At 66.7% G+C, this 25,726-nt stretch overlaps 1 protein-coding gene across 1 annotated transcript; it reads left to right on the top strand.

Annotated features, from left to right (window-relative positions):
- The first annotated feature begins 3,408 nt into the window (after nt 1-3,408).
- Nucleotides 3,409-25,484, top strand: Parvb (parvin beta). The gene is made up of 3 exons (XM_048349302.1): nt 3,409-3,572; nt 24,805-24,894; nt 25,183-25,484. Exons 1-3 carry the CDS (start codon nt 3,503-3,505, stop codon nt 25,467-25,469), a joined length of 447 nt encoding a protein of 148 aa, XP_048205259.1. The 5' UTR covers nt 3,409-3,502; the 3' UTR covers nt 25,470-25,484.
- The last annotated feature ends 242 nt before the right edge of the window (nt 25,485-25,726 follow it).

The following is a 25,726-nucleotide window of genomic DNA, read 5'->3' as shown; positions in this document are numbered from 1 at the left end:
ATCAATTATTCACCGAGCGCTCACCCGGGCGCTCTCCTCCACTTTCTCCTCCCTCTCTCCCTCGGGTCAGGCAGTGGCCTTTGCCTGGGGCCTGTGGGGGAGCCCGGGGCAGGCGCTCGGGGTATTCTGGAGCCCTGGGCCTGCAGCCTACAGGCCCGGCCCGGAGCTGGGAGTCGGTTCCCGGAGCACCGAGGCCATGCTCTCCTCTGGGGCTGGCTGGGCTGCCACGACGCTGGCTGCTGTAACGAACTCCTGGGCCCGTCACCTCCCTAACCGGGCACCCCGTCCCCCAGGGCTTGCGGCTCCCTTTCCCTGTTCCCTCTGAGGCCACGGCAGGGCTCGGGACCCGGCTCTGCCTGTTGCTCCGCTTCGCTCCGTCCAGTGCACGGGTCTCTTTAATGAGCTGGTGCCGGCGAGTCGAATGCAGGGCCTCGGGCCTGGGAGGCAAGTGCAGCCCAGCCTCCAGCACCGGGGAGCGCGGGCGGACGTGGACATGCATGCGCACGTATGCACGAAAGCGCACCGATGTGGATGCACGCACGGGGACAAGGCCGTGCAGAGGCACACGCACGGGAAGAAGGCCGCGCAGAGGCGGGTGCGCACGCTCGGGGAGAAGGCCGCGCAGAGGCACACGCACGGGGAGAAGGCCGCGCAGAGGCGGGTGCGCACGCACGGGGAGAAGGCCACGCAGAGGTGGACGCGCACGCACGGGGAGAAGGCCGCGCAGAGGCGGGTGCGCACGCACGGGGAGAAGGCCACGCAGAGGCGGGCGCGCACGCACGGGGAGAAGGCCACGCAGAGGTGGACGCGCACGCACGGGGAGAAGGCCGCGCAGAGGCGGGCGCACAGGCACAGGGAGAAGGCCACGCGGGCGCGCACGCACGGGGAGAAGGCCGCGCAGAGGCACATGCACGGGGAGAAGGCCACGCGGGCGCGCACGCTCAGGGAGAAGGCTGTGCAGAGGCGGACGCACAGGCACACGCACAGGGAGGCCACACGGGTGCGCACGCTCGGGGAGAAGGCCGCGCAGAGGCGGGCGCGCACGCAGGGGAGAAGGCTGCGCAGAGGTGGGCATGCGCGCTCGGGGAGAAGGCGGCGCAGAGGCGGACGCACACGCACATGCACAGGGAGGCCACACGGGCGCGCACGCACGGGGAGAAGGCCGCGCAGAGGCGCACGCACACGCACATGCACAGGGAGGCCACACGGGCGCGCACGCACGGGGAGAAGGCCGCGCAGAGGCGGGCACGCACGCACAGGGAGGCCACACGGGCGCGCACGCACGGGGAGAAGGCCGCGCAGAGGCGCACGCACACGCACACGCACAGGGAGGCCACACGGGCGCGCACGCACGGGGAGAAGGCTGCGCAGAGGCGGGCGCGCACGCTCGTGGTGGAAGGCCGCACGGGGAGAAGGCCGCGCAGAGGCGGGCGCGCACGCTCGGGGGGAAGGCCGCGCAGAGGCGGGCGCGCACGCTGGGAGGGGGGGGAAGGCCGCGAAGAGGCGCAGGCCTCTGTCACCGGAGAGCGCCGGATTTCAGAGGCTCTCGGGAAGCTTGGAGACCGGCGATGGGCGCGGGACCCCGAAATTCCAAACAGCGGCCGGCCCTTCCCACTCTTGCTTTGGACTCTGGGCCTCCCGACTACAAGACAGCGCGCTTCCTTTGCTCCACGGCCGGCATCCAGCGCGCCCACGGCGGCCCGGGCCCCTCCGGGGGCTCACGACCCGTGCTTCCGCTGACGGGGGCCAACTGTGATCCAACACATGGACCACGAAATGGAACATTCCAGGATGTTTCACGGTTGCATGCTCCTCCCAGGCAGCGCCAGCCCTCTGCGCAGTATGTCCAGCCTGTTCCCCAGCCGCGGGGGGCATCCCGGCTAGCAGACCCACGGTCCCCAGATCTTGGTAGTTAGGAAGGCCCCAAGCTCCAGGGTAGAGATGCTGGGGGCACCGGGCCGCCACGGTGGAAGCCCGGGCTCTCCCGGGCCCTACAGCAATGGAGCAGGGTGACTGACAAGGCACCGCCGGGCAGGCCCGGACGAGGGGCGGCTCTCTCTAATCGCTCCCCCTTCCTTGGGGCGGGAGGTGGTTCTCTCTTCTCTGACTGGAGAGCAAAGGACGTTTCCTCTTGGTCCCGGGCCAGGCTTCACGCGTGGCCCTCCCCACGCGTGCTCTGTGCTCCGGAGTGTAGGAAGCCCCCCTGCTGTTCTGCGTTCCTAGCTGCTCAGGGTGCACGGACTGCGCCCGCCCGTCCCCTCGGCCCTGGGCAGGAGGAGATCTCAGGGAGGTGAGCCCCCCCCCCCCCCCCCCCCCGCCAGAAGCCCGAAGGGAGAAGCCGGTGGCTCACACCGGTAACCCCAGCCACTCCCTAGGCCGAGATCTGAGGTCGGAGGGTCAGGGTTCAAAGCCACCCGGGGCAGGAAAGTCCCAGAGGCTCTTATCTCCAGTTAACCACCCCAAAGCTGGGAGTGGAGCTGTGGCTCAAGTGGAAGACAAGCTCAGGGACCGGCCCTGAGTTGAAGCTCGGGAGACCTTGCACCGAAAGAAAAAGAAAGAAAAGAAAAAGCCAAGTGAGAGTCCTGAGTTCAAGCCTTGGGTGTGTGCATGCACACACACGTGCACACACACATATGCACACACATGAAGCAGTGTCATCCCGACTACCACATGGTAAGAGTGACGCCTTCACCTTATCCGCTCTCTAGTGAGCCCGCCACCCTGGTTGTCACCCTGGCTCCAGCTTGGCTGTCACCCTGGCTGTTACCTGGCCTCACCCCGTTGTCACCCTGGCTGTCACCCGGCGTCACCCTGGCTGACACTGGGATCCTGGCCGCTCGTCCTGGGCTTCCAGGGCACCCGAGAACCCCTGCAGCCCTCCCCAGGTCCTCTGCCAGCTCTGGCCTTGGGAATCCCCGCCCCTGCCCTCCCGACGCCGCCGTCCCCGCCGGCCCAGCGTTGACTTCTTCGGTGCAAAGTCCGGCCCTCGCTGCGGGTTCTCCCCCAGCCTCCCCAGCCCACCTGCTGGAGCGGCCCCGCGGCCCGTGCTGGGCCCGGCAGGGCGGGGCTTAGCTAGGTGTGGCCCACGCGGGGCGGGGCGGATCTGGGCGGGGCCCCGTGTGGGGCGGGTCGGGGCCGCGGGCGGGGCGGGGCGTGGCTCCGTGCGGGGCGGGGCGGGGCCCCGTGTGGGGCGGGGCGTGGCCCGTGTGGGGCTGGGCGTGGCCCACGCGGGGCGGGGCGGATCTGGGCGTGGCCCCGCGAGGGGCGGACTGGGCGGGGCCCCGTGTGGGGCGGGTCGGGGCCGCGGGCGGGGCGGGGCGGGGCCCGTGTGGGGCTGGGCGGGGCCCCGCGCGGGGCGGGGCGGGGCTGCGCGGCCCCGGGCGGGGCGGGGCGAGGCGGGCCGCGGCCTCCGGGCCCCTCCCCAGGCCCGGGCGGCCCAGGCGGGGCGGGGAGCTCGGCTGTCCTGGTCCGCGGCGCCCGCGGCGCCCACCCCGAGGCCGGGATGAGGAAGGACGAGTCGTTCCTGGGCAAGCTGGGCGGCACGCTGGCCCGGAGGAAGAAGGCGCGGGAGGGTGAGTGCGGCCCCGGGCGCCGGGCGGGGGCTGCGGGTCCCCGGTCCCCGCACGCTGTGCCCCGCCGGCCTCCGTCCACGACGTCCCCCGCCTCGGCGTCACCGGCCTGGAGGCGACCTCGCGGCGACCTCCCGCCTGCGTGGGGTCACGGGGCACGCGGGGGGGGTCACTGGGCACGCGGGGGGCGGACCGGGCACGCGGGGGGGGGACCGGGCGGGGGGGGGGGAGTAGAGGGAGGGGGGCCCGCGGGGTGCCCTGGCAAGCCCCTCTCGGAGGCCGGAGTCCGGAGCAGGGGAGCCGTGTGCTTCCCGGTGGGGGTCAGAGGCCGGGCCGCGGCCCCAAGCTAGGAACGGTGGAGCCGGGGCGGGGAAAGGCGCCCCGGGCGGTGTCTTGTTAGCTTTTGTGCCATGACAGGTGCTTGAACTGGGGCCCGGGCGCCGTCCTTAGCTAGCACGTTGCCACTGGAGCCACAGCTCCACGTCTGGCATCGTGGCCGTCAAGCGGAGATAAGACTCTCCCGTGATCCTCCCGTCTCAGCCCCCTTGGGTGGCGAGGATTGCTGGCTCCCGTTGGTTATTTGCAGGGTAGGGTCTTGCTTCCTACCCAGGCTGGCCCGGGTCTTGCTTCCTACCCAGGCTGGCCCGGTCTGTGGTCCTCCTATTGGAGCTTCTCGGCTTGGCTGGGGATCACAAGCGTGAGCCCCGGTGCTGGGGCCCTGTGCCTCCCCCAGCGCGGGGGGATCAGGCTTGTGCCCTTTGAGAGCGAGTCTCACAAACGTTTAGGCTCACACAGGCGTCTCCCCACCGTCCCCATTTCCCCTCTGTTTGGGACTCAGGACGCCAGCCCCAGCCTCTCCACCCAGAGACGTTTTATCTAAATGAGATTGTTCTGTTCCCCAGGGCAGGGCCTTATCTCTGTCCCCAGGGTTCCAGGGAGTGGGGCTCCTCCTCCTGTGTCTTGATGACACAGGGTCAGCCACCTTCCATCCCCCGCCCCCCCCCCCCCCCCGCCTGTGGGGGGTGATTCATTTTGCTTCCTCTCTATGCTTGAGGACCACGATACACTTAAATCACGCCTCCTCATTCGCCCAAGCTGGCCTTGAACTCTTGGAGTCCGTGATCCTTCCGCCTCAGCCTACTAGAATATTAGTGTTGCTAAATACCGAGGAGGTGTGTGCTGCGGGGCCGGTTCACACTGGGGAACGCGTGCTGCGGTCGGGACCTGGGAAGTGCAGATGCCGCTGTGGCTTCCTGGGCCAGGGCGGGGGGCGTGCTGTGTGAACAGGCCCCTCTTTCTGTGCTCCCGAAACGCTCCTGGGTGTCAGAGGCGAGCCCCAGGGGTGAAGCTGGTGTTGAAGCCCAACTAGGGAAAGGATGTTTCCACAGAACAGCCAGGATGCGTCGTGTGCTGGGTGACTACAACTGTGTGTGTGCACGCACGTGTGCATGTGTGTGTGTGTGCGCATGCACACAGGATCCTGGGCTTGACTCAGGGCCTGGGCGCTGTCCTTAGCTTCTTTGCTCAAGGCTGGGATCGACCACTTGAGCCACAGCTCCACGGTGTGGCTTTTTGCTGGCTAAGTTGCTGATACAAGTCTTGTGGGCTTTCCTGCCCAGGCTGGTTTCGAACCACAATCCTCAGATCTCAGCCTCCCGAGTAGCCAGGATCACAGATGTGAGCCACGGGTCCGGCTTCCCCCTTACTTTTATGAATGGGTGTGTGCCCAGAAGATGGAGGGCGCAATGACCGAGCCCACAGCTGAAGCCAGATGCTGCTGACGTTGCTGGCAGGGGCCGAGCGGGGTCCCTTGTTTCACTTCCCGAGGACGGGGTCCCCGTTACCACCAGAAGGCCACAACCTGACTGAGGGGTAGGCTGGGCCGTGGGGGGAGGGGACGGAGGAGGCGGAATCCTCCAGAGTGGTTCCGCTGGCCTGTTGCCATGGCAACTCTCCTGGCCTTGGCACTCACTGGTCTGCCAGGGAATGACCTGGGGGAGGGTGGGGGCTCCCCAGCCGCAGCCCGATTCATTTCCTTCCGGGTGGACTCCAGAAAGCGGATGTGACTGGACACTTCCTGCACTGGGACCCCGGGGGGAGGGGCAGGGGTGCAGCTCCCCGCAGGGCCTGGGGGCCTCAGCCCACCCTGCCCGGTGGGGGGAGGGGGCTGGGAGAGGGGTGTCAGGACGAAGGTCTCTCCTGTCCTGGGATGTGGGGTGAGCTAGGGGGTACAGGTGGTACCCCACAATCGGCTCCACTCCTCAGGGTGACCCAGGCTGACAGTCCCCAGCACCACAAGAGCTCAGGAAAGGGAGCTGACCGGCTCTGACCCTTGGAAAAATAGCTGGGGACGCTCAACTGCCCCCCTCCTCCTGAACCTCTTACAAGGTGTGGGGACCCCAAGGGCCAGGGCATCAGAACCCAGAGTCGGCCTTGCCAGAGGAGGGAGGCGCAGGTGCCGGGCTCCCCTGCCTTGTCCGTGCCCTGTGACCTTGGGAGGACAGCCCCGAGTCCAGCCAGCCTGGGCAGGGCCGGCCGGACACAGCCGTCCACCGTCTCCAGAGGCCCCAAGAAAGACAGCGGGCTCTGCCCCCTGCCACGGGAGCTCTGCTGGGGCTGGGGGGCCTCACCCTGGCATGACATGGGCCAGTGACCAAGCCCAGACCGGGCAGGCTTGTTGTCCCCCCCCCATCATCCCCCTTCCTGTCCTCCCCCCGTTCCTCCCCCCCCCTTTTTTTTGTTGGTTGTAGGGATTGAACTCTGGGCCTGGGCACCGTCCCTGAGCTCTTCAGCTCAAGGCTAGCGCTCTGCCACTGGAGATACAGAGCCACTTCCGGTTTTCTGGTGGTTCATTGGTGATCAGAGTCTCACAGACTTTCCTGCCGGGGCTGGCTTTGAGCCTCGATCCTCAGATCTCAGCCTCCTGAGTAGCTAGGATCACAGGTGTGAGCCATGGGCGCTCAGTTTCCCTCCCTCCCTCCCTTTCTTTGTCTTGGGACTTGAGTTTTCTAGGCGGGCACTCTACCATCTGAGTCATGCCTTCCATCATGATTTCTTAGGGAACGTAGACTGCCAGCGCCAGTCCACAGGTGCAGTGACTTGTGGGAGAAAACCATAAGGGAAGTTTTTGTATAAATGACTTAAATGATCAAAACCAGACAAAAGGCAAGCCGGGTGCCAGTGGTGCGTGCTGTCACCTTAGCTACTCAGGAGGCTGAGATCTGGAGGACTATGATTTTAAACCGAACCAGGTTTTGTTTTGGTTTGTTTTTATGCCAGTCCTGGGGCTTGAACTCAGGGCCTGAGCACTGTCCCTGGCTTCTTTTTTGCTCAAGGCTAGCACTCTACCACTTGAGCCACAGCGCCACTTCTGGCTTTTTCTATGTATGTGGTGCCAAGGAATCGAACCCAGGGCTTCATGTATACGAGACGAGCGCTTTACCACTAGGCCACATTCCCAGCCCCCCGAGCCAGGTTAAGAACAGCCTGCGAGACTCCATTTTAACTGGGCACGGAGAAGCTGGGCACGGTGGGGCACACTTGTCACCCAGCCATGACGGAAACCCTAAAATAGGTGGATCATGGTCCCGGTGCGCCGCTCAGATGGGAAGTGAGGCCCTACCTCAAAACAACCCGTGCAGCAAAGGGCTGGAGCTGGGTGGGGAGCTCCCCTTCATTCGCAGCCCCTTCCTCCGGCATCCCCGAAGCTCCAGACCGCTCCAGAGCTGGCCACATTGCGCTATGCTGCACCAGGAGCCGGGAGGGCCCTGGGGTGTGGCTGCCCCACACCACTGCCCCCCTGCAGGCTACTCGTCAGGCCACCCCTCTGCCCCCCAGTGCCACCCCCCTGCAGGCTACCCGTCAGGCCGTCCCTCTGTTCCCCAGTGCTGCCCCTCTGCCCCCTTGTCATTGTGTTGTCTTTCTTTGCCATGAATGCCTGTCTCCGTAGGTCAGGGTTTACCACAGTGTATCTTTTTTTTGCCCATCCTGGGGCTTGAACTCAGGGCCTGAGCACTGTCCCTGGCTTCTTTTTGCTCAAGGCTAGCACTCTACCACTTGAGCCACAGTGCCTCTTCTAGCTTTTTCTGTGTATGTGGAGCTGAGGAATTGAACCCAGGGCTCATGTAAATACCCTACCACTAGGCCACATTCCCAGCCCCTCAGGCACATTCTTGACGAGGGCTTCTGGCTAGGAAGGGGGTGCATGTCCCCTTAGTCACCCTCCTGGAGCCGGAAGTCAGGAGCCAGGTGAGCAGAGGCACGTGAGGATCTTTCTGCAAATGTGCAGGCAGCGTGGGGATGGGAGCCCAGGTGAGCTGACCTGCCCAGGCTCAGGCTCCAGGTTCAGGCTCAGGCTCCAGGCTCAGGCTTAGGCTCCAGGCTCAGGTTCAGGCTCCAGGCTCAGGCTCAGGCTCAGGCTCAGGCTTCGGGCTCAGGCTCCGGGCTCCAGGCTCAGGCTCAGGCTCCAGGCTCAGGCTCCGGCTCCAGGCTCAGGGCTCAGGGCTCAGGCTCAGGGCTCAGGGCTCAGGCTCCAGGCTCAGGCTCAGGCTCCGGGCTCAGGCTCAGGCTCAGGGCTCCAGGCTCAGGCTCCGGGCTCAGGGCTCAGGCTCCAGGCTCAGGGCTCAGGCTCAGGCTCCAGGCTCAGGCTCCAGGCTTCAGGCTCCAGGCTTCAGGCTCAGGCTCAGGCGCAGGACTCAGGCTCCAGGCTCAGGGCTCAGGCTCCAGGCTCAGGCTCAGGCTCCGGCTCCGGCTCAGGGCTCAGGGCTCAGGCTCAGGGCTCAGGGTCCAGGCTCCAGGCTCAGGCTCCAGGCTCAGGCTCAGGCTCCAGGCTCAGGCTCAGGGCTCAGGACTCAAGCTACTGACTCAGGCCCCAGGCACACGCCTCTGCTTTAGGCTCCGACACCAGGCCAGTCTGGTGGGAAGAAACGCAAGTAGAGGGATGTGAATAGAGGATAGATGGCAGCCAAGTACATTGAGTTTCTAGAATATTCTATAGCAATGTGATTAGGCTCTCCACAGACTCGGCCAGCCACATGGGACAGCTCTAAACCCTTCCTCCCAACCCTGACTTTTTTGTTTTTAACTTGATGCTGGGATTTTACCCTGGGGCGTCATGCTACCTGGCTCTGCTGCCTAGTTTCGGGGGGCCCTGTCTGCCCCAGGCATTCCCGGAGCAGGGCCCCACATCTTGAGTGGCTGTCAGGAGGACGTGCCATTAGGTGGGCTGGACTTGTAGCAATGGAGGCCTGGTTTTCCGCTCCCCGAGAGGCCAGCAGCTCTGAAGGCGTCCGGGTGTGGCTTGGTTGTTTCCTCTGATTATTGCAATGATTATAATCTTTAAACCCAGCCTCTCTCATTGTGGGTTTGGGGGTGCATTTTTCCATTCAGGAGAAGGCCCTGCCCTACTACGACCCACTTGTTTTTTTCTCAGGGCCTGGGCGCTGTCCCTGAGCCTTTTCACTTTAGGCTGGCTACTCTACCACTTGCGCCACAGCTCCACACCTGGCTTTTTTTGGTGTTCAAGGAAGATAAGAGTGTTGGCTTTGTCTGCCTGGCCTGGCTTTTTCTGAGATCCTCAGGTCTCAGCTTTCTGGGTAGCTGGGATTACAGGCATGAGCCTGTAAGGCTGCTTGGCTTTTCTTTGTTGTTGCTTACTGAGGTATCATGTCTGCAGTGGGCAATAGTACCTGTCCTGCTGACCTTTTGGGGGGTCCCTCTCATTAGAGACACTCTACTTGGACTTCTTGTCTTCTTCGGAATGTTGGTGCGCAGCCCGAGTTGCTTTCGGTGCGTGGTGCTCCTGTCTGGCCGTCAGGATAATTAAGGGGTGTTTGTCAGAAGTTCGTGGAAACGCCCTGTTGAGATGGTTTTGAAGAGCTCTGTCCTGCAGCTGAGTCTGTTGCTGTCTTGGGCGCTGGGTACAGGGCACTGCGTACCAGGCACTGGGCACCGGGCACTGCATACCAGACACCGGGCACTGTGTACTGGGCATCGAGTACTGTGTACCGGGCACTGGGCACTGCATACTGGGCACTGGGCTCTGCATACCAGGCACTGGGCACTGTGTACCGGGCACTGGGCACTGCATACTGGGCACTGGGCTCTGCATACCAGGCACTGGGCACTGTGTACCAGGCACTGGGCACTGTATACTGGGCACTGCGTACTGGGCACTGGGCACTTGCCTCCACACACTGTGAACACACAGCCCAGCACATTGAAAGTGCGCTTTAACCACACATTTCCTTCTCTTTATGTCAACTGAGCACGTTATTTTTTAGGAAAATGGGTTTCTCTCCTGGTGAGTAGAGTTGCTATTTGTTACATTGCCCAGCACCTGGAAAACTATTTGTTTGTTTATTTAGCGCCAGCCCTGGGCTGGTTGCTGTCCTTGAGCTTTTTTTTTTTGTTCCAAGTCTGGCACTCTACCCCTTGAGCCACGGCTCTGCTTCTGGCTTTTTGCTGGCAAATAGGAGATAAGAGCCCCAGGGACTTTTCTTCTCCAGTCGGGCTTCCAACAGAGATCCTCAGAGCTGAGCCTCCCGGGGAGCCGGGAGTAAAGGGGTGCCCGGGGCCCCGCCCTCTTGTGACCTGTGTTAACCGCTGTGCGGCTCAGGTGCTGGCTGGAGGAGCAGCAGGTGTTTCCCCGGCCCGCGAGCTGCATGCTGGGAGTGGAGGCCCGCCCCCGGGGCGGGGCCTGCCGGAGGTCCCCAGGTCACCGAGGGGCCTCTGCACCCTCCCTGGCAGGTCCTGGGCACTGGAGCCCAGGCCTGGTTAAGGTTAGAGCTTTTGACATGAGCGTGGCATTGTGTTTTTTAGCCCTTACTCGCCAGCCAGCCAGTCAGCCAGTCGTTAGCCTTCCCCACGCCAGGTCATCTCACCGGCTCCTCGTTTCTAGAAGCAGCCATCCTGTTGTCAAGATTCCCTTCCCGCGCCGCCTTCCTCTGGAAAACTTGCCGTTCTCACTAATGTAGGGTTCCATGTCAAGTTACTGAGACGTTAGCGAGGGCGCAGAGTTTTCCTAACTCGCAGGCTTGCTTGCTTCCGTCTCGACGCTTCTGGAAGCAGCTGTCCGTAAGCGGAGCCGGCGGCCTGAGCTGGGCCTCTCAGGTTACCAGGAGGCCGGTCCCCAGGCTGCCCCCGGGCAGACGGGCGGGGCGCACATGGCGTGTGGGGCTTATTTTGGGTATTAATGGAGTTTGAGGGACATCTTGCCCTGAGCTTAATTTTATCTCCCCCCCCCCTCCATCCTGTACTGGGGCCTGAATTCAGCATCTCCCACTCTTGCTTAGCCTTCTTACAGCTGGTGCTCTACCACTTGAGCCATACTTCCAGCCCAACTTTTTGCTGGTGAGTAGAGATGGAGGCTCAGGACTTTTCTGCTCCAGACCAGCTTTGAACCACAATCCTCAGATCTCAGCCTCCTGAGTAGCTAGGATGACAGGTGTGAGCTATAGACTCCCCCCCCCCCCCCCATACAGCCTGCGTGGACGCACATGGATGTCCAGGCTCGGTGGAAGGCTGCGTGGACAGGAGGCGCCTGGTGTGTCGGCATGTGGCGAGGGCTGGGGTGGCGTGTGTGGCTCACGCCGTGGTAGTGCCAGGGCCCAGGCCTGACCCTCGGAGCAGGGCACGTGGACTGCACGTGGCGCCTGGTGGTTCTTCGCCCTGCAGGCGAGCCCAGGCCCAGGGAGCCGCGATGCACTCGCGTCGGTCGCTAGCCCTCTCTGCCCTGTCGTCATTGGTTCCTCCGCGAGGGCCGGGCGAGGGCCCCTGTGTCCTCGTCTGTCATCCGAGGGGGGTGAAAGACACAGACGCAGGCTTCCCGAGACCTCGGCAGGATCCGGCCAGGCCCCGGTGGCCCCCGCCTTGACCCAGCCACACAGGAGGCCTGGAGCTGAGGATCCAGGCCGGCCTGGGCAGGAAAGGCGTGAACCTCGTGTCTCCAATGGACGACGGAGGTGGAGCTGTGGCTCCAGGGTGGCGCCTAGGTCCCGAGTTCAAGCCCAGGACTGGCGCGCACGCGCGTGTGCCCACGCAACCCTCCCCCCCCGCGTGTCATGGTGTGTGAATTCATCACGGAAGGAAACCATACACAAGTGCAGCATGCTGGTTGGCGTCGCGTGTGCCCAGCGCGCGGCTGCCCCCGCCGGCCCCCCCTCCGCCCTCCCCCGCCTCGGTCTGGTGATCTGGGAGTGGCGGTGGCCCCGGAGGGTTCTGGAATACAGGGGGAGGGTGCAGCACTGAGGGGTGGCGGGGGGTCCCGGCTGCGAGGGGGCGGCGCTGGCTGTGCCCCGGGCCTGGGGGTGGGCACCGGGGCCCTTCCACCGACGGGAGCCGGGTGGGGAGAGGCGGACGGCTGCCCGGCCGCCCAGCCTGGCGTCTGCGGAGCCGCTGGGTCTGCGCCCCCGGCGCCCCACCCTCAGCCGCCCCAGCCCGCCCGCCGCCCCTGCGTGGTCGCCCCTGCCAGGGGGCATGGAGTCGGGCGTTGCAATGGCTCCCGGGTCGATTCCGGGGCTCTGAAGCCCGTGGGTGGCAGCTTCCCGGTGCTGGACGGGTCGGTGTGTGTACAGCCCTGGCGCTCAGCCCAGCGGGGAGGGCTCCGTGCCCCGGCTTCAGGCACTGGGGGGCTCCAAGGCCCCCCTTCCCCCCCGGGCACAGGCAGCGCTGGGCACGGCGGGCTCCGCGTCTCTGGGAAGGAACAGCAGGTGGCAGCACTGAGCCGCCTGGCCGTGCCGGGGCACCAGGAAGCCGCGTGGCCCTCCCGGTGGCTGGGGGGTGAGGGGGGAGGGCACCGGGACGTGGTGGGGGCTGACCAAGCTGCGTGTCCCTCCCGGTGGCTGGGGGGTGAGGGGGGAGGGCACCGGGACGTGGTGGGGGCTGACCAAGCCGCATGTCCCTCCCAGTGGCTGGGGGGTGGGGTGGGGAGGGCACCGGGTCGTGGTGGGGGCTGACCAAGCCGTGTGTCCCTCCCGGTGGCTGGGGGGGGAGGGCACCGGGACGTGGTGGGGGCTGACCAAGCCGCGTGGCCCTCCCGGTGGCTGGGGGGGGGGAGGGCACCGGGTCGTGGTGGGGGCTGACCAAGCCGTGTGTCCCTCCCGGTGGCTGGGGGGTGGGGTGGGGAGGGCACCGGGACGTGGTGGGGGCTGACCCTGGACGCGGCGGCTTTGTTTGGAATCGGGGCCCCCGCAGAGACGGCGGTTCTGCATCTGGGACAGTTGTCCCCCTCGAGGCCGGTGTCCTCACGGCCAGGCCGTCGGGCACGGCTGCGTTAGGGGTGTGCCGCGTGCCCTTGAGGGCAGAGGGGGCGCCCCCCTCGGGGAGCAAGCTGGCCGCAGGTGCCTGTCGCCCCAGCTCTGAGGGAGACGCCGGGCGGAGGCCCACCCCGAACTGGACCGATGGAACGAAAGGGCTGGGAGCCTGGGAGGCCTTGGGGAGCCCTTGGGATGCAGAAGGCCTTGGAGAGCCCCTGGGGGCAGGGGAGGCCTCAGGGAGCCCCTGGGGGTGGGGGAGGCCTTGGGGACCCCTGGGGACGGGGGAGGCCTCGGGGAGCCCCTGGGGATGGGGGAGGCCTTGGGGAACCCCTGGGGGTGGGGGAGGCCTTGGGGACCCCTGGGGACGGGGGAGGCCTCGGGGAGCCCCTGGAGGCAAGGGAGGCCTTGGGGAGCCCCTGGGGATGGGGGAGGCCTCGGGGAGCCCCTTGGGATGTGGGAGGCCTTGGGAAGCCCCTGGGGGTGGAGGAGGCCTCAGGGAGCCCCTGGGGACGCGGGAGGCCTTGGGGAGCCCCTTGGGATGCAGAAGGCCTTGGGGAGCCCCTGGGGGCGGGGGAGGCCTCGGGGAGCCCCTGGGGACCCGGGAGGCCTGGGGGAGGCCCCAGGGAGCCCCTGGGGGTGGGGGAGGCCTTGGGGAGCCCCTGGGGATGTAGGAGGCCTCGGGGAGCCCCCGTCTCTGCAGGTGACAGGTGAGTTCAGATCCCAGACACGCAAACAAAATGCAAACCGTCAGTGTAACCGCAGAAGACAGATGCGGCTGCGGGTGGGTTGTGCACGGGAGGCAGGGGGTCCCGGGCTGTCCCCGTCCATGCCGGCGCTGCCCCGTGGGGCTCCTCCTCCTCTGCCTGCCGTTTCAAGGCCTCCCTGGCTTCCTGTGTGTCGGCCTATGGGCCGCTCTGCGCCCGGCTTTCCGAAGCAGCAGTGGCGGGAGTTGCGGTGTGGAGGTCTGTGTCTGCGTCTGCGTCTGTGTCTGTGTCTGTGTCTGCGTCTGTGTTCTGCGTCTGCGTCCTGCGTCTGTGTTCTGTGCTCTGCGTCTGTGTTCTGTGTCTGCATCTGTGTTCTGTGTTCTGCGTCTGTGTCTGTGTCTGTGTTTGCGTCTGTGTTCTGAGTCTGTGTCTGTGTCTGTGTTCTGCGTCTGTGTCTGTTTTCTGTGTCTGTGTCTGCGTTTGCGTCTGTGTTCTGCGTCTGTGTCTGCATCTGTGTCTGCATCTGTGTTCTGTGTCTGCGTCTGTGTCTGTTTTCTGTGTCTGCGTCTGCGTCTGTGTTCTGTGTCTGTGTTCTGTGTCTGCGTCTGTGTTCTGTGTCTGTGTTCTGTGTCTGCGTCTGTGTTCTGTGTCTGTGTTCTGTGTCTGCGTCTGTGTCTGCGTCTGTGTCTGTGTTCTGTGCTCTGAGTCTGTGTTCTGTGTCTGCGTCTGTGTCTGTTTTCTGTGTCTGCGTCTGCGTCTGTGTTCTGTGTCTGTGTTCTGTGTTCTGTGTCTGTGTCTGTGTCTGTTTTCTGTGTCTGCGTCTGTGTTCTGTGTCTGTGTTCTGTGTCTGCGTCTGTGTTCTGTGTCTGTGTTCTGTGTCTGCGTCTGTGTCTGCGTCTGTGTTCTGTGCTCTGCGTCTGTGTTCTGTGTCTGCGTCTGTGTTCTGTGTCTGCGTCTGTGTTCTGTGTTCTGCGTCTGTGTCTGTGTCTGTTTTCTGTGTCTGTGTCTGCGTTTGCGTCTGTGTTCTGTGTCTGCGTCTGTGTCTGTTTTCTGTGTCTGCGTCTGTGTCTGCGTCTGTGTCTGTTTTCTGTGTCTGTGTCTGTGTTCTGTGTCTGTGTCCTGTGTCTGTGTCTGTGTCTGTGTTCTGCATCTGTGTCTGCGTCTGCATCTGCGTTCTGCGTCTGCAGTCTGCGTCTGTGTTCTGCGTCTGCGTCTGTGTTCTGTGTCTGCGTCTGTGTTCTGTGTTCTGTGTCTGCGTCTGTGTCTGCGTTCTGTGTCTGCGTCTGTGTCAGTGTTCTGTGTCTGTGTCAGTGTTCTGCGTCTGTGTTGTGTTCTGTGTCTGTGTCCTTTGTTCTGTGTTCCGTGTCTGTGTCTGAGTTCTGTTTCTGTGTCTGAGTTCTGTGTCCTGTGTTCTGTGTCGCTGTTACACCCTGCTACCCAGGCTGGCCCGGACTCCGGCCCGAGCCCCCTGGGGGCCGGGGTTGCAGGCCTGCGCCACCCCGCTCCGCGGCTCGCGGTTGGACCGCTTGACCCTGCCCGGTGGCAGTGGCTCGCTGGGAGCTGTGTGTTCCACTTGTGGGAGAATTAAACATGTGTAAGACAAAATTAAATGAAAGGATTTGCGATCGTTAGCTAAGTAAATGGTTTCTTCTTAGCGTAACGTGCGGGCAGGGTACACAGCTTGCTCAGTAAATATTTGTCAGCAGGCACATGGTCTTACGCGCTAATCAAGCCCTCTCTAATGAGATTATTTGGTTCTAAAACGAATGAAATGACTAAAGCGACAGGAGCTGCCGGAGGGAACTTGTGAGTGTGCGAAAACACCCGAGGCCGAGAGGGGCCGGGCTGGCCCAGGGCCCTGAGCGTGGCCGGGGCGCTGGGGGGGGTGGGGGGGTGCTGGGGCTCGGAGCGGGGTGGTCTGTGGGCGGGCTGCTGGGGCGCACAGGAGGGCGGGGGGGGGCCCAGTCTCAGCCCCTGCCAGGTGGGTCTGCAGGAGGGGAGGCCCGGAGGGACCCCAGCCCCGGCCCCCCTCACCCCGTCACCCCAGCCCGAGGCCCCGCCTGCGGTGAAGGCTCCCCTCTAGGGTGGCGGCGGGCCGAGTTCGGCACGCACACGCCGGCGTGCGCGGCTGCTTCAGAGCGGAGGAAACAGATGCGGGCGGAGGCAGAGCCGCCGCGTCCCGGGCTGGGGCCCCGCCCGCGGCCCGCCACGTCGTCCCGCCACGCGGTCCCGGGTGTCCACGGCACAGGGGATCGGCTGTCCTGCCACCTGTGCTCGGTTTCTGCGGGCCCAGGGGTGGAACTCTCTTGTGTGCGCTGTGTTGTAGGTGTGTTGTGTCGCGTGTGCACCATGTTGCGTGTGTGCTGTCTTATGTGCAGTGTCTCGTGTGCACCATGTTGCATGCGCATCATGTTGCGTGTGTGCTGTGTCTTGTGTGCGCCGCGTCGCGTGTGTGCCGTGTCTCGTGTTCTGTATCGTGTGTGTGCCATGTTGTATGTGCACTGTCTCATGTGCGCCGTGTCCCGTGTGTGCTGTGCAGCAGTGCGCTGTCTTGTGTGCACCGTGTTGCATGTGCACTGTGTCTCGTGTGCACCATGTTGCATGTGCACTGTGTCGCGTGTGCACTGTGTTGGGTGGCACTGTGTCTCGTGTGTGCTGTGTTGCGTGTGCACTGTGTTGCATGCGCTGTCTTGTGTGCGCTGTGTCTCGTGTGTGCCGTGTCACGTGTGTGCTGTGTGTAGGTGGCGCTGTATCTTGTGTGTGCTGTCGTGTGTGTGCCATGTTGCGTGTGCACTGTCTTGTGTGCGCCGTGTCTCGTGTGTGCCGTGTTGCGTGTGCGCCGTGTCTCGTGTGCTCCGTGTCTCGTGTTCTGTGTCATGTGTGCGCCGTGTCTCGTGTGCTCCGTGTCTCGTGTTCTGTGTCGTGTGTGCCGTGTCGCGTGTGCGCCGTCTCGTGTGCGCCGTGTGTGGTGCTGTGGATGGTGTCCCTGTGCCGTGAAAGCCGTCGGGCGGGCCGCCTCCTCCCGCGTCCACTTCCTCTGCGTGTCTGTGGAGAGCAAAGTTGGCACCTCGGAGGGAGGAGGTCCCCGGGAGGACTCTCGGGGCGCAGGGCCACGTCCGTCACCGGCACGTCACGGCTGTCACAGGACGCTATTTAGTTCCAGTCCTGGGGGCGACAGGGCCTTTTCCTTGGTCTTTTGTCTTTGGGTGGTACTGAGATTTGAACCGGGGGCCCTGCTCTGGCTGGGCTGGCTCCAGCCCCAGGGTCGCGCGCGGTTTCCAGGCCGGCCTTGCTGTCTGCTCTGGCTTGCGCGTCCTCTGCCGCGGGGCGCTCCGGGCCAGCCCGCGTGGCCTTCCGTGGACGCGGCCCGGGACTGGGCGGCGGCCTGCGCTGGTGGTGCGCGCCGTGGCAGGCTGGGGCCCTGGGGCTCCCCGGAACCCGCACCCCTGCTCGGGTCCTGGGTGAGGTCATGCGGCCCCCAGGTCTGCGCAGGGGAGCCCCGGGCGGGCGGCACCGGGCCGCGGAGAGCGCGTGGGCCCCGGCCCGGCCCGAGCTGGGAGGAGGGCGGCGTGTGGGGCCCAGGGCTGGGCGTGGCGTGGCGGGCGCCCTCCCCCCGGGACGCGGGGCGGGGCGTGGCGTGGCGGGCGCCCTCCCCCCGGGACGCGGGGCGGGGCGGGGCGTGGCGGGCGCCCTCCCCCCGGGACGCGGGGCGGGGCGTGGCGTGGCGGGCGCCCTCCCCCCGGGACGCGGGGCGGGGCGGGGCGTGGCGGGCGCCCTCCCCCCGGGACGCGGGGCGGGGCGGGGCGTGGCGGGCGCCCTCCCCCCGGGACGCGGGGCTCAGCGTGGCGTGGCTGGCGCCCTCCCCCCAGGACGCGGGCGGGGCGTGGCGTGGCGGGGGCCCTCCCCCCAGGACGCGGGGCGGGGCGTGGCGTGGCGGGCGCCCTCCCCCCAGGACGCGGGGCGGGGGCGTGGCGTGGCGGGCGCCCTCCCCCCGGGACGCGGGGCTGGGCATGGCGTGGCGGGCGCCCTCCCCCCGGGACGCGGGGCTGGGCATGGCGTGGCGGGCGCCCTCCCCCCGGGACGCGGGGCTGGGCATGGCGTGGCGGGCGCCCTCCCCCCAGGACGCGGGGCGGGGCGTGGCGGGCGCTCTCCCCCCGGGACGAGGGGCGGGGCCGGCGCCCTCCCCCCCGGGACGCGGGGCTGGGCGGGGCGTGGCGGGGGCCCTCCTCCTGGGATGCGGGGCGGGGCGTGGCGGGCGCCCTCCCCCCGGGACGCGGGGCTGGGCGGGGCGTGGCGGGGCCCTCCTCCTGGGACGCGGGGCGGGGCGTGGCGGGCGCCCTCCCCCCGGGACGAGGGGCGGGGCGGGGCGGGGCCGGCGCCCTCCTCCCGGGACGCGGGGCGGGGCGGGGCGTGGCGGGCGCCCTCCCCCCGGGACGCGGGGCGGGGCGGGGCGTGGCGTGGCGGGCGTCCTCCCCCCCTCCCCCGCGACGCAGGGCTCGGCGTGGCGTGGGCGCCGTCTCTCCACGCAGCGTCGGGGGCGGGCTCTGCCGTGGCTGGGCGGGACTTCCGGCGGGGAGGCCGTTCCTGGCTTCCCACGGAGGAGGACGCCGTCTCTAGCCCCGCGGGCCGCGGGCACTGTGGGCGCCTCCCTCTGTAGAGCCCAGCCCGAGGGCGGCCCCCCCAGGACCCCCAGAAGAAGGGGGACCCTCCCTCCCAGCTCCCCCGCAGGGCGGGAGGCTGACACTTGGTTGAGGCTCAATTAGCTGAGGAAGGGGTGCTGGCCCTGCGGAGCTCAGTGCCCAGTGCGGGCCTCGCACAGGCCAGGTCCCCGGTTCAATCCCCAGCACCACACGGGAAGAGGTGCTGCCTGCCCCCCCCCACCTGCCCTGCTCCCTGCCTGCTCCGACCTCCCTCTCCACCTCCCTCACCAACCTGCTGCCTCCCCCACCTCCCTCCCCCACCTGCCTGCTCTGCTCCCTGCCTGCCCCCACCTCCCTCCCCACCTGCCTGCCCTCCTCCCTGCCTGCCTCCTACCTCCCTCCCCCACCTCCCTCCCCCTCCTGCCTGCCTCCTACCTCCCTTCCCCACTGCCTCCTACCTCCCTCCCCCACCTCCCTCCCTCCTCCCTCCCCTCCTGCCTGCCTCCTACCTCCCTCCCCCACCTCCCTCCCTCCTCCCTCCCCTCCTGCCTGCCTCCTACCTCCCTCCCCCACCTCCCTCCCTCCTCCCTCCCCTCCTGCCTGCCTCCTACCTCCCTCCCCCACCTCCCTCCCTCCTCCCTCCCCTCCTGCCTGCCTCCTACCTCCCTCCCCCACCTCCCTCCCTCCTCCCTCCCCCACCTGCCTGCTCTGCTCCCTGCCTGCCCCCACCTCCCTCCCCACCTGCCTGCCCTCCTCCCTGCCTGCCTCCTACCTCCCTCCCCCACCTCCCTCCCTCCTCCCTCCCCCTCCTGCCTGCCTCCTACCTCCCTCCCCCACCTCCCTCCCTCCTCCCTCCCCCTCCTGCCTCCCCCACCTGCTGCCCCCAACTCCCTCTCCCACCTGCCTCCCCCACCTGCCCTCCCCCTGCCTCCCTCCCCCTGCTCCCAGGGTGTCCCAGGCTCCCACGAGCATCCCCGCCCCCTCGGGCCGCAGGGTCTCGGGTGAGGCGGCCCCTCCTGCTGCCGGGTGCAGGCCCGTGGTTTCTGGAAGTCCAGGCCGGTGGTTTCCGGAAGTCCTGGCGGCGGGGATAGCGGGTTCGCGGTAGGCCGCTATCGGGGCGCAGCCCTGGCTCCCCACACGCGAGTCACTGTGGTGTCTGTGGTGACCCTGCAGCCACGGAGGCCGAGGGAGGCTCGGCCAGAGCCCCGGCCAAGCCCCCAGCAGAGCCCCGGCCGCCCCGCCAGCAGCGCCTCCCGGCCAGTGAGTTGTCCATTTGTCTGTCCATCTGTTTGCCTGCCCATCTGCCTGTCCATTTGTCTGTCTGTCCATCTGTCTGCCTGTCTGTCCGTCTGCCTGTCCGTCTGTCCATCCGTCTGTCCGCCTGTTTGCCTGTCCATCTGTCCATCTGTCTGCCTGTCCACCTGTCCATTCCTCTGTCGATCTGCCTGTCCATCTGCCTGTCCATGGGTCTGTCCATCTGTCTGTCCATCTGCCTGTCCCTCTGTCTGTCCACCCATGTTCAGCCCCGGCCCTTGGCCAGCCCAGGCCTCTCTGCTGGCGTGGGGCTGGTCTTGTCTGGGTAGGTGCTGGGCACCCGGGCCCCAGGCTTCGCCACGCCAGGGTGGCCGGTAGGCTTTGCGAGGGGGCACTGGGACGCGTGGGGGGGGAAGGCCGATGCCCCTAGTGATCTCTGGTCCCGGCCCCCCCCTTTGCTCTCGGGTCACCCCTCTGCGCACAGCCTCACTGTCTTGCCGCCTGGCGGCGCCCTGGGCTGCGGTGGCCACAGCTCCGCCGCGTTCAGCCCATCGGGCCACGGGCATTGAGCTTTCTGAACCTCCTGACAACTTTTCTCCTACAGCTGGGGAAGGCCAGGCCCAGAGAGGCTGCGTGACCTGCCCGAGGTCACACAGCTCAGGGAGACCGGAGTCCCGAGAGTCCCAAGCACTCTGAGCCTTACCTGCGGCTCTCAGGCCCCTGGGGACCCAGCAGGGGGGCTCTCCTCATTTTCCCCTAGGAATTTGGGGACCACTGACTTTCTAGTAACAGCCTGGGCCTGGAACCTGGGGGCAGGGAGGGCCTGGGCTTGGTTACAGGCCTGCGTATGGGGCGGGGCCTGGACCCTGGGGCGGGGGCCTGGACCTTGGGGCGGGGCCTCACTCCGGGGCGGGGCCTTGCTTGGGGAGCTGGGCCTGTGCCTGGTACAGGCCCCCCGCGAGGGGCGGGGCCGGCCGTCTGGGGGTGTGGCCTCGCTCCAGGGCGGGGCTTGCGGGGGGCGGGGCCTGTCCTGGGATCTGTGACCCGCCTTCATTCCCTGCTGGGCTTGAGGACCCCAGTGCCTGCGGGGGGCCCTGGGCAGTGAGTCCGCGCGAGGTGAGCCGGGAGGGGGACGGTCGGTAGAAAAGGCCCCCGGAAGCCCCGCAGAAGCCGTCTGTGTGGACCTGATAGACTGCCCGGTGCCCTGCCCCCCCCCCCCCCCCCCCCCCCGCCCGTGGAGGTCTGGGCCGGGGCTCACTTTGGGGGTGGCGGTTTCTGGGCCTCGCTGAGTTTCCTGACAGGCTGAGGGCAGAGCCCCCGCGGGCCGAGTCTCTGCAGCCAAGGACGGAGCAGCCGGCCAGCACCGGCCTTGGCGTCCAGGCTTTCGGGGGTAGCCTCGGGGTGTCTCCCCTCCTCTCCGTCCCAGCCTGGGCCTCGGCCGGCCTGCGCACCTGCTCCAGTTACTGTCCTGCACTCGTGTGGCTTCTCAAACGGAATAGCGGACCCCGCCCCCCCCCCCCCCCCCAGTTCTTGCTGACCTCGGGCCACTGCCTGGGCTTCACTGTGCGGGGCCCGATGTCCCCTCCCTGGGCCCCGTGGTGTCCCGTCCCCCCCACTGGCCGGTCAGGTGCTCGGGATGAGGGGGCAGGAGACGTGTGCTAGACGGCTGCCTTCAGACCTCAGCACGGAGGCCGGCCGCCTCCTCAGGAAGGGTCCACTGAAGGGCACGGCCCCCCCATGCCTCCCCCAGCCCCCCCCCCCATGAAGAGTGGAGCTGGCTGTCGAGTGTCCCTGTGGGAACAGAGGCGCCGGCGGCCGCTGGCCACGAGAGGGCGCTGCGGGCCGGCGCTCCCGCCCCTGCCCCGCACCCGGGGGCTGCTCCGGGGAGCCCGTTCCCTTCCTCACGGTTTAATGATTTAATCTTCTTATTTTCTCAGCAGTGCGCACTTTGGAGTCCCCGGGCGCGTGGGGGAGGCGGCTGATCAGATTAATTAATACGCGTTAGTTCCACAGCTTGCGAGCCGGCTGCTGCACTTACTTGCTGTTAGCAGACTTTCCCCGCGGCGGCTTCTGTGGCACACACGTGCCCCCGGCGGGGCGGACGCCCTCCCCGCACGCATGCGCCACTGCCGGAGGGGGGGTGGGGGTGGGGTAGATCCCCCCGCCCCCCCTGCCTTGGTGGGCACCTTGTACAGCTCGCCGGCCATGGCTGTGACTGGCAGGGAGAGTGGCAACTTGAATGGATTTGGGGTTTTGGGGTGTGTGTGTGTGTGTGTGTGTGAGATTGGGGGGGTCCTGAGCTGGGGTGGGGGGGCCCTGGGCGCTGAAGTTCTGTTTTGTTTCTCGAGGTTCACACTCCACCAGTTGAGCCCCAGCTCCACTTCCAGCTGTCTGCTGGTCGATTAGAGAGAGGGTCCTCAGGGACTTTCCCGCCCAGGCTGGCTTTGAACTGCAGTTCTCAGACCTCAGTCCCTGAGCAGCTGGGGTCGCAGTCACGAGCCACCGCTGGCGTCTGTCCTTTGACGGTCGTCCTCTGTGTTTCCCGCCCTGCCCCGCCTTCTGTGCCTTGCCCGCCCTGGGTGGTGGCTCACACGGTGGACATCTCTCTGAAGTGCGCTCGCTGGCCAGCAGCCGGAGCAGAAGCACACCCTAGGACTTCCCAAGGGTGGGGTGACTGTGGTACAGATGGAGGGACTGTGATGTGCAGCGGGGGGGGGGGGGGAGGAGGCAGGGGAAGTGGGGGAGGCTGGCTACAGGATGTGTGGCAGCTGTTGATCGGGAACAAAGCCAGGCTTGATTGACAGCAACCCTGCAGCCTGTGGGGGGGGGGCTCCTCCCCTCCCTCTCTTCCTCCTCCCCTCTGGCCAGGCTAAGTGCCCTCCTCCCCGCCCCGCTGGCCGCTCCGGGGTGCAGGGGCAGTGCGGGGCCGCTGGGGACCCCAGGGGAGGGCGTTTGTGGTGGCGCCTGGGTGGACGTTCTAGGCCTTCCGTGTCGGTCAGGCCGGGGTCGTGGCGGGCCGCTGTGTCGTGGTCCCGCTGCTCCCGGAGGCGGCCCCAGGCTGGGGCTGGGGCAGTCAGACGGCGTGATCTGAGGATCGTGGTTCAAAGCCAGCCCAGGCGGGAAAGCCGTGAGGCTCTCCAAGGAACCCCCGGAAAAACCGAAGTGGAGCTGGAGCTGTGGCTCAGGTGGTAGAGCGCTAGGCTTAAGCCAAAGAGCTCGGGGACAGCGCTCAGGCTCTGAGTTCAAGCCCCGCAACCGACAGAAGCAAATGGCTCTTGTTTTGCCACCACTGCCCTGAGTTCAAGGCCCAGGCCTGAGGGGTCCTGGCAGGTGGAGGTGGTTCCCGCTTCAAGGGAGCCGCAGAGGTCTCCGCGGAGGCAGCCTCTGCCCCTGAGCCAGTTGAGGCCCCTCGGCGAGCTCAGGCCCCGTTCTCCGGTGGGAACAGGCCAGCGCTGGGTCTTCCTGGCGTCTGTGATCTCCCTGTGATCTTTGTGCCAGGTGTCAGGACGCGTGCCCTTGCTGCCCCCCCCCCCCAAGGGACCTCCTCCCTGCCCCCAGCCTCCTGTACCCCATCTTCGCAGGAGCTGGGGCGTGGCGCCCATCTGGTCCCCCGCCCCTCATGACCCAGAAGCCGAGGGGCCTTTGTTCGCTTTCCTGGTCTTTGACTGTGCTCTCGGCTTGTTTCCTTGATAATGTCAAGGAGACACAAAGCTGCCGCAAAGCCTTTCATTTTTCATTTTCTGAAAGAGCCTGGGAATAAAGGAAGAAAGAAAGAGGACCTCACAAAGGGAGAGATTAAACAGAATTCAAAGTGAGGGAAGGACGCGCGTGTTTGTGGCCCGAGGCGTGAGCTCTCAGCGGGGTGGTGCTGGGTGCTGAGTCCCCTTCTCCGCGGTGCCTGGGCTTCCGGGCAGGAGCTGGGCTGTCTTTGCCTCTTTGTGTGCCTTTCCCGGCCTTTAGCCTTGCCTTGTCCTTGGGTGAAGTAGGGGGAGGGGGAGAGTGGGCTGTGGCAGGGCCCGCCCCAGACCTCAGACCCCACCCAAGCCTGAGACCCCACTCCAGACCCCAGACTCTACCCCAGACCCCACCCCTCACCCCACTCCAGACTCCACCCCAGACCTCAGACCCCACTCCAGACCCCAGACTCTACCCCAGACCCCACCCCTGACCCCACTCCAGACTCCACCCCAGACCCCAGACCCCACCCCAGACCTCAGACCCCACCCCAAGCCTGAGACCCCACTCCAGACCCCAGACCCTACCCCAGACCCCACCCCTGACCCCCACTCTAGACTCTACCCCAGACCCCACCCCAGACCTCAGACCCCACTCCAGACCCCAGACCCCACCCCTGACCCCACTCCAGACTCCACCCCAGACCTCAGACCCCACCCCAGACCTCAGACCCCATCCCAGGCCTGAGACCCCACTCCAGACCCCAGACTCTACCCCAGACCCCAACAGACCCAGACTCAACCCAGACCTCAGATTCTACCCCAGGCCCCACCCCTGACCACAGACCCCAGACCCCAGACCCCACCCCAGGCCTGAGCCCTCACTCCAGACCCCAAACTCTACCCCAGACCCCAGATCTCACCTCAGACCCCACCTCTGCTTGCTCCCCGTTTGTGCTGCTCCTTGCTGGTCCTTGCCCCGGAGCTGGGATCTGGTCCGGCTTCCCGGGGGGCCTGGCGCCCACCTTCCCGGAGGTGGGCAGAGGCGGCTCCGAGCCGCGCTCCTCGGTCAGTCCTTAAGAGTGTAAGTGCTCTCGCAGAGTTTCGGTCAGGATGACCGGGTGCACGCCTGGAACCCCAGCTCCCAGGAGTGCCGGGGGGCCCCCGAGGCTCACGAGGCCGAGGCCAGCCGGTAGCCGTGGTGCCCCGGGTCTGGGCGGCGGAGCGGGGTGTGCAGGGCTGGACCCCGAGTGCGGCCATCAGGCTCAGTGTGCACCTGGCAGTGTTGGGGTGGGGGGGCTGGGAGGAGGGGGTGGGGAACTGGGTGGGGTGGGCTGCCGATGGGCGGGGCTGGGAGGCACAGGACTGGGCGGGGCAATGGGTGGGGGCTGGGTGACAAGGGGTGCGAGATGGCGGGCTGGGAAAGATGGGGCGAGGAGGTGGGCGGGGCGAGGAGGTGGACGGGGCGGGGAGGTGGGCGGGGCTTGGAGGTATGGGCGGGAGGTGGCGGGGTTGGGAGACATGGGGCGTGGCTGGGGGTGGGCGGGGCCGGGGGCCGGCCTCCACCGCGAAGCTCGGTCCTCGCCCTCTCCCCCCCCCCCCCCCCCCCCGACCTGCGACCCCGCCGGCGTGGGGGCCGTGGGTCGCGGCTCCTCCACGCCCCGAGTCCCGCCCGCGCTGACCCGGTTCCCCCCCTCTGTGCCCGGCAGTGAGCGACCTGCAGGAGGAAGGCAAGAGCGCCATCAACTCCCCGATGTCCCCGGCCGCCGCGGACGCCCACCCGGGAGACACCCAGCTCGGTACTGCGCGCCGCGCTCGCCCCGCGGGCCTCGCCGGGGTCCCCTCGCCTGCAGGCCCGGCAGGTCTCGGGTCCTGCGCGCCGCCCCGGGGCCCGAACTCAGGGCCTGGGCGCCGCGCTTGCTGCTGGCTAGCTGGGGAAGGGCCTTGGCCACCTCCCCGTCCCCGTCCCCGGGCCTCCGGCCACCCCCCACCCCCCGACCCCGGGCCTCCCGTCCCGGCCCCAGCCTGCCCTGCCGTCTCCATGGCCGGGCTGGGGAAGCCCCAACTGTGGCCTTTGGTCCCCGCAGAGGAGAACGAGGAGCGCACCATGATCGACCCCACGTCCCGGGAGGACCCCAAGTTCAAGGAGCTGGTCAAGGTGAGGGGGTCTGAGCCCCGGAGTTCCCAGCCCGCCTGGAGCGGTGCAGCTGGACCGGGCCACCCGGAGCTGCTCCCAGGAGGAGGCCCGCCCAGCCCGGCACCTGGCCGGCTGGACCTGCTCTTCTGCTTTCTGACTGGATTGGGACTTGAACTCAGGGCTTCTTACTTGCCATGCCTCTCGCTGCTTTGGCTTCTAAAACTTTTTATTGATTGAGTGTGTGTGTGTGTGTGTGTGTGTGTGTGTGTACAGTGTTCCTGGGCTTGAAATCAGGGCCCTGGATGCCATCCCTGAGCTGCTTTTGCTCAAGGCTGGCGCTCTACCACTTGAGCCACAGCGCCACTTCTGGTTTTTCCATGGTTCATTGGAGATCAGGGTCTCACGGACTTTCCCGACTAGCCTGGCTTTGAACCACGATCCTCGGATCCCAGCCTCCTGAGTGGTTGGCATGGCAGCGTGAGCCCCTGGCTCCC

This window comes from Perognathus longimembris, chromosome 1 (genome assembly GCF_023159225.1).
Source record: "Perognathus longimembris pacificus isolate PPM17 chromosome 1, ASM2315922v1, whole genome shotgun sequence".
Taxonomy (NCBI): domain Eukaryota; kingdom Metazoa; phylum Chordata; class Mammalia; order Rodentia; family Heteromyidae; genus Perognathus; species Perognathus longimembris.
This window is presented reverse-complemented; position numbering and strand designations above follow the sequence as displayed.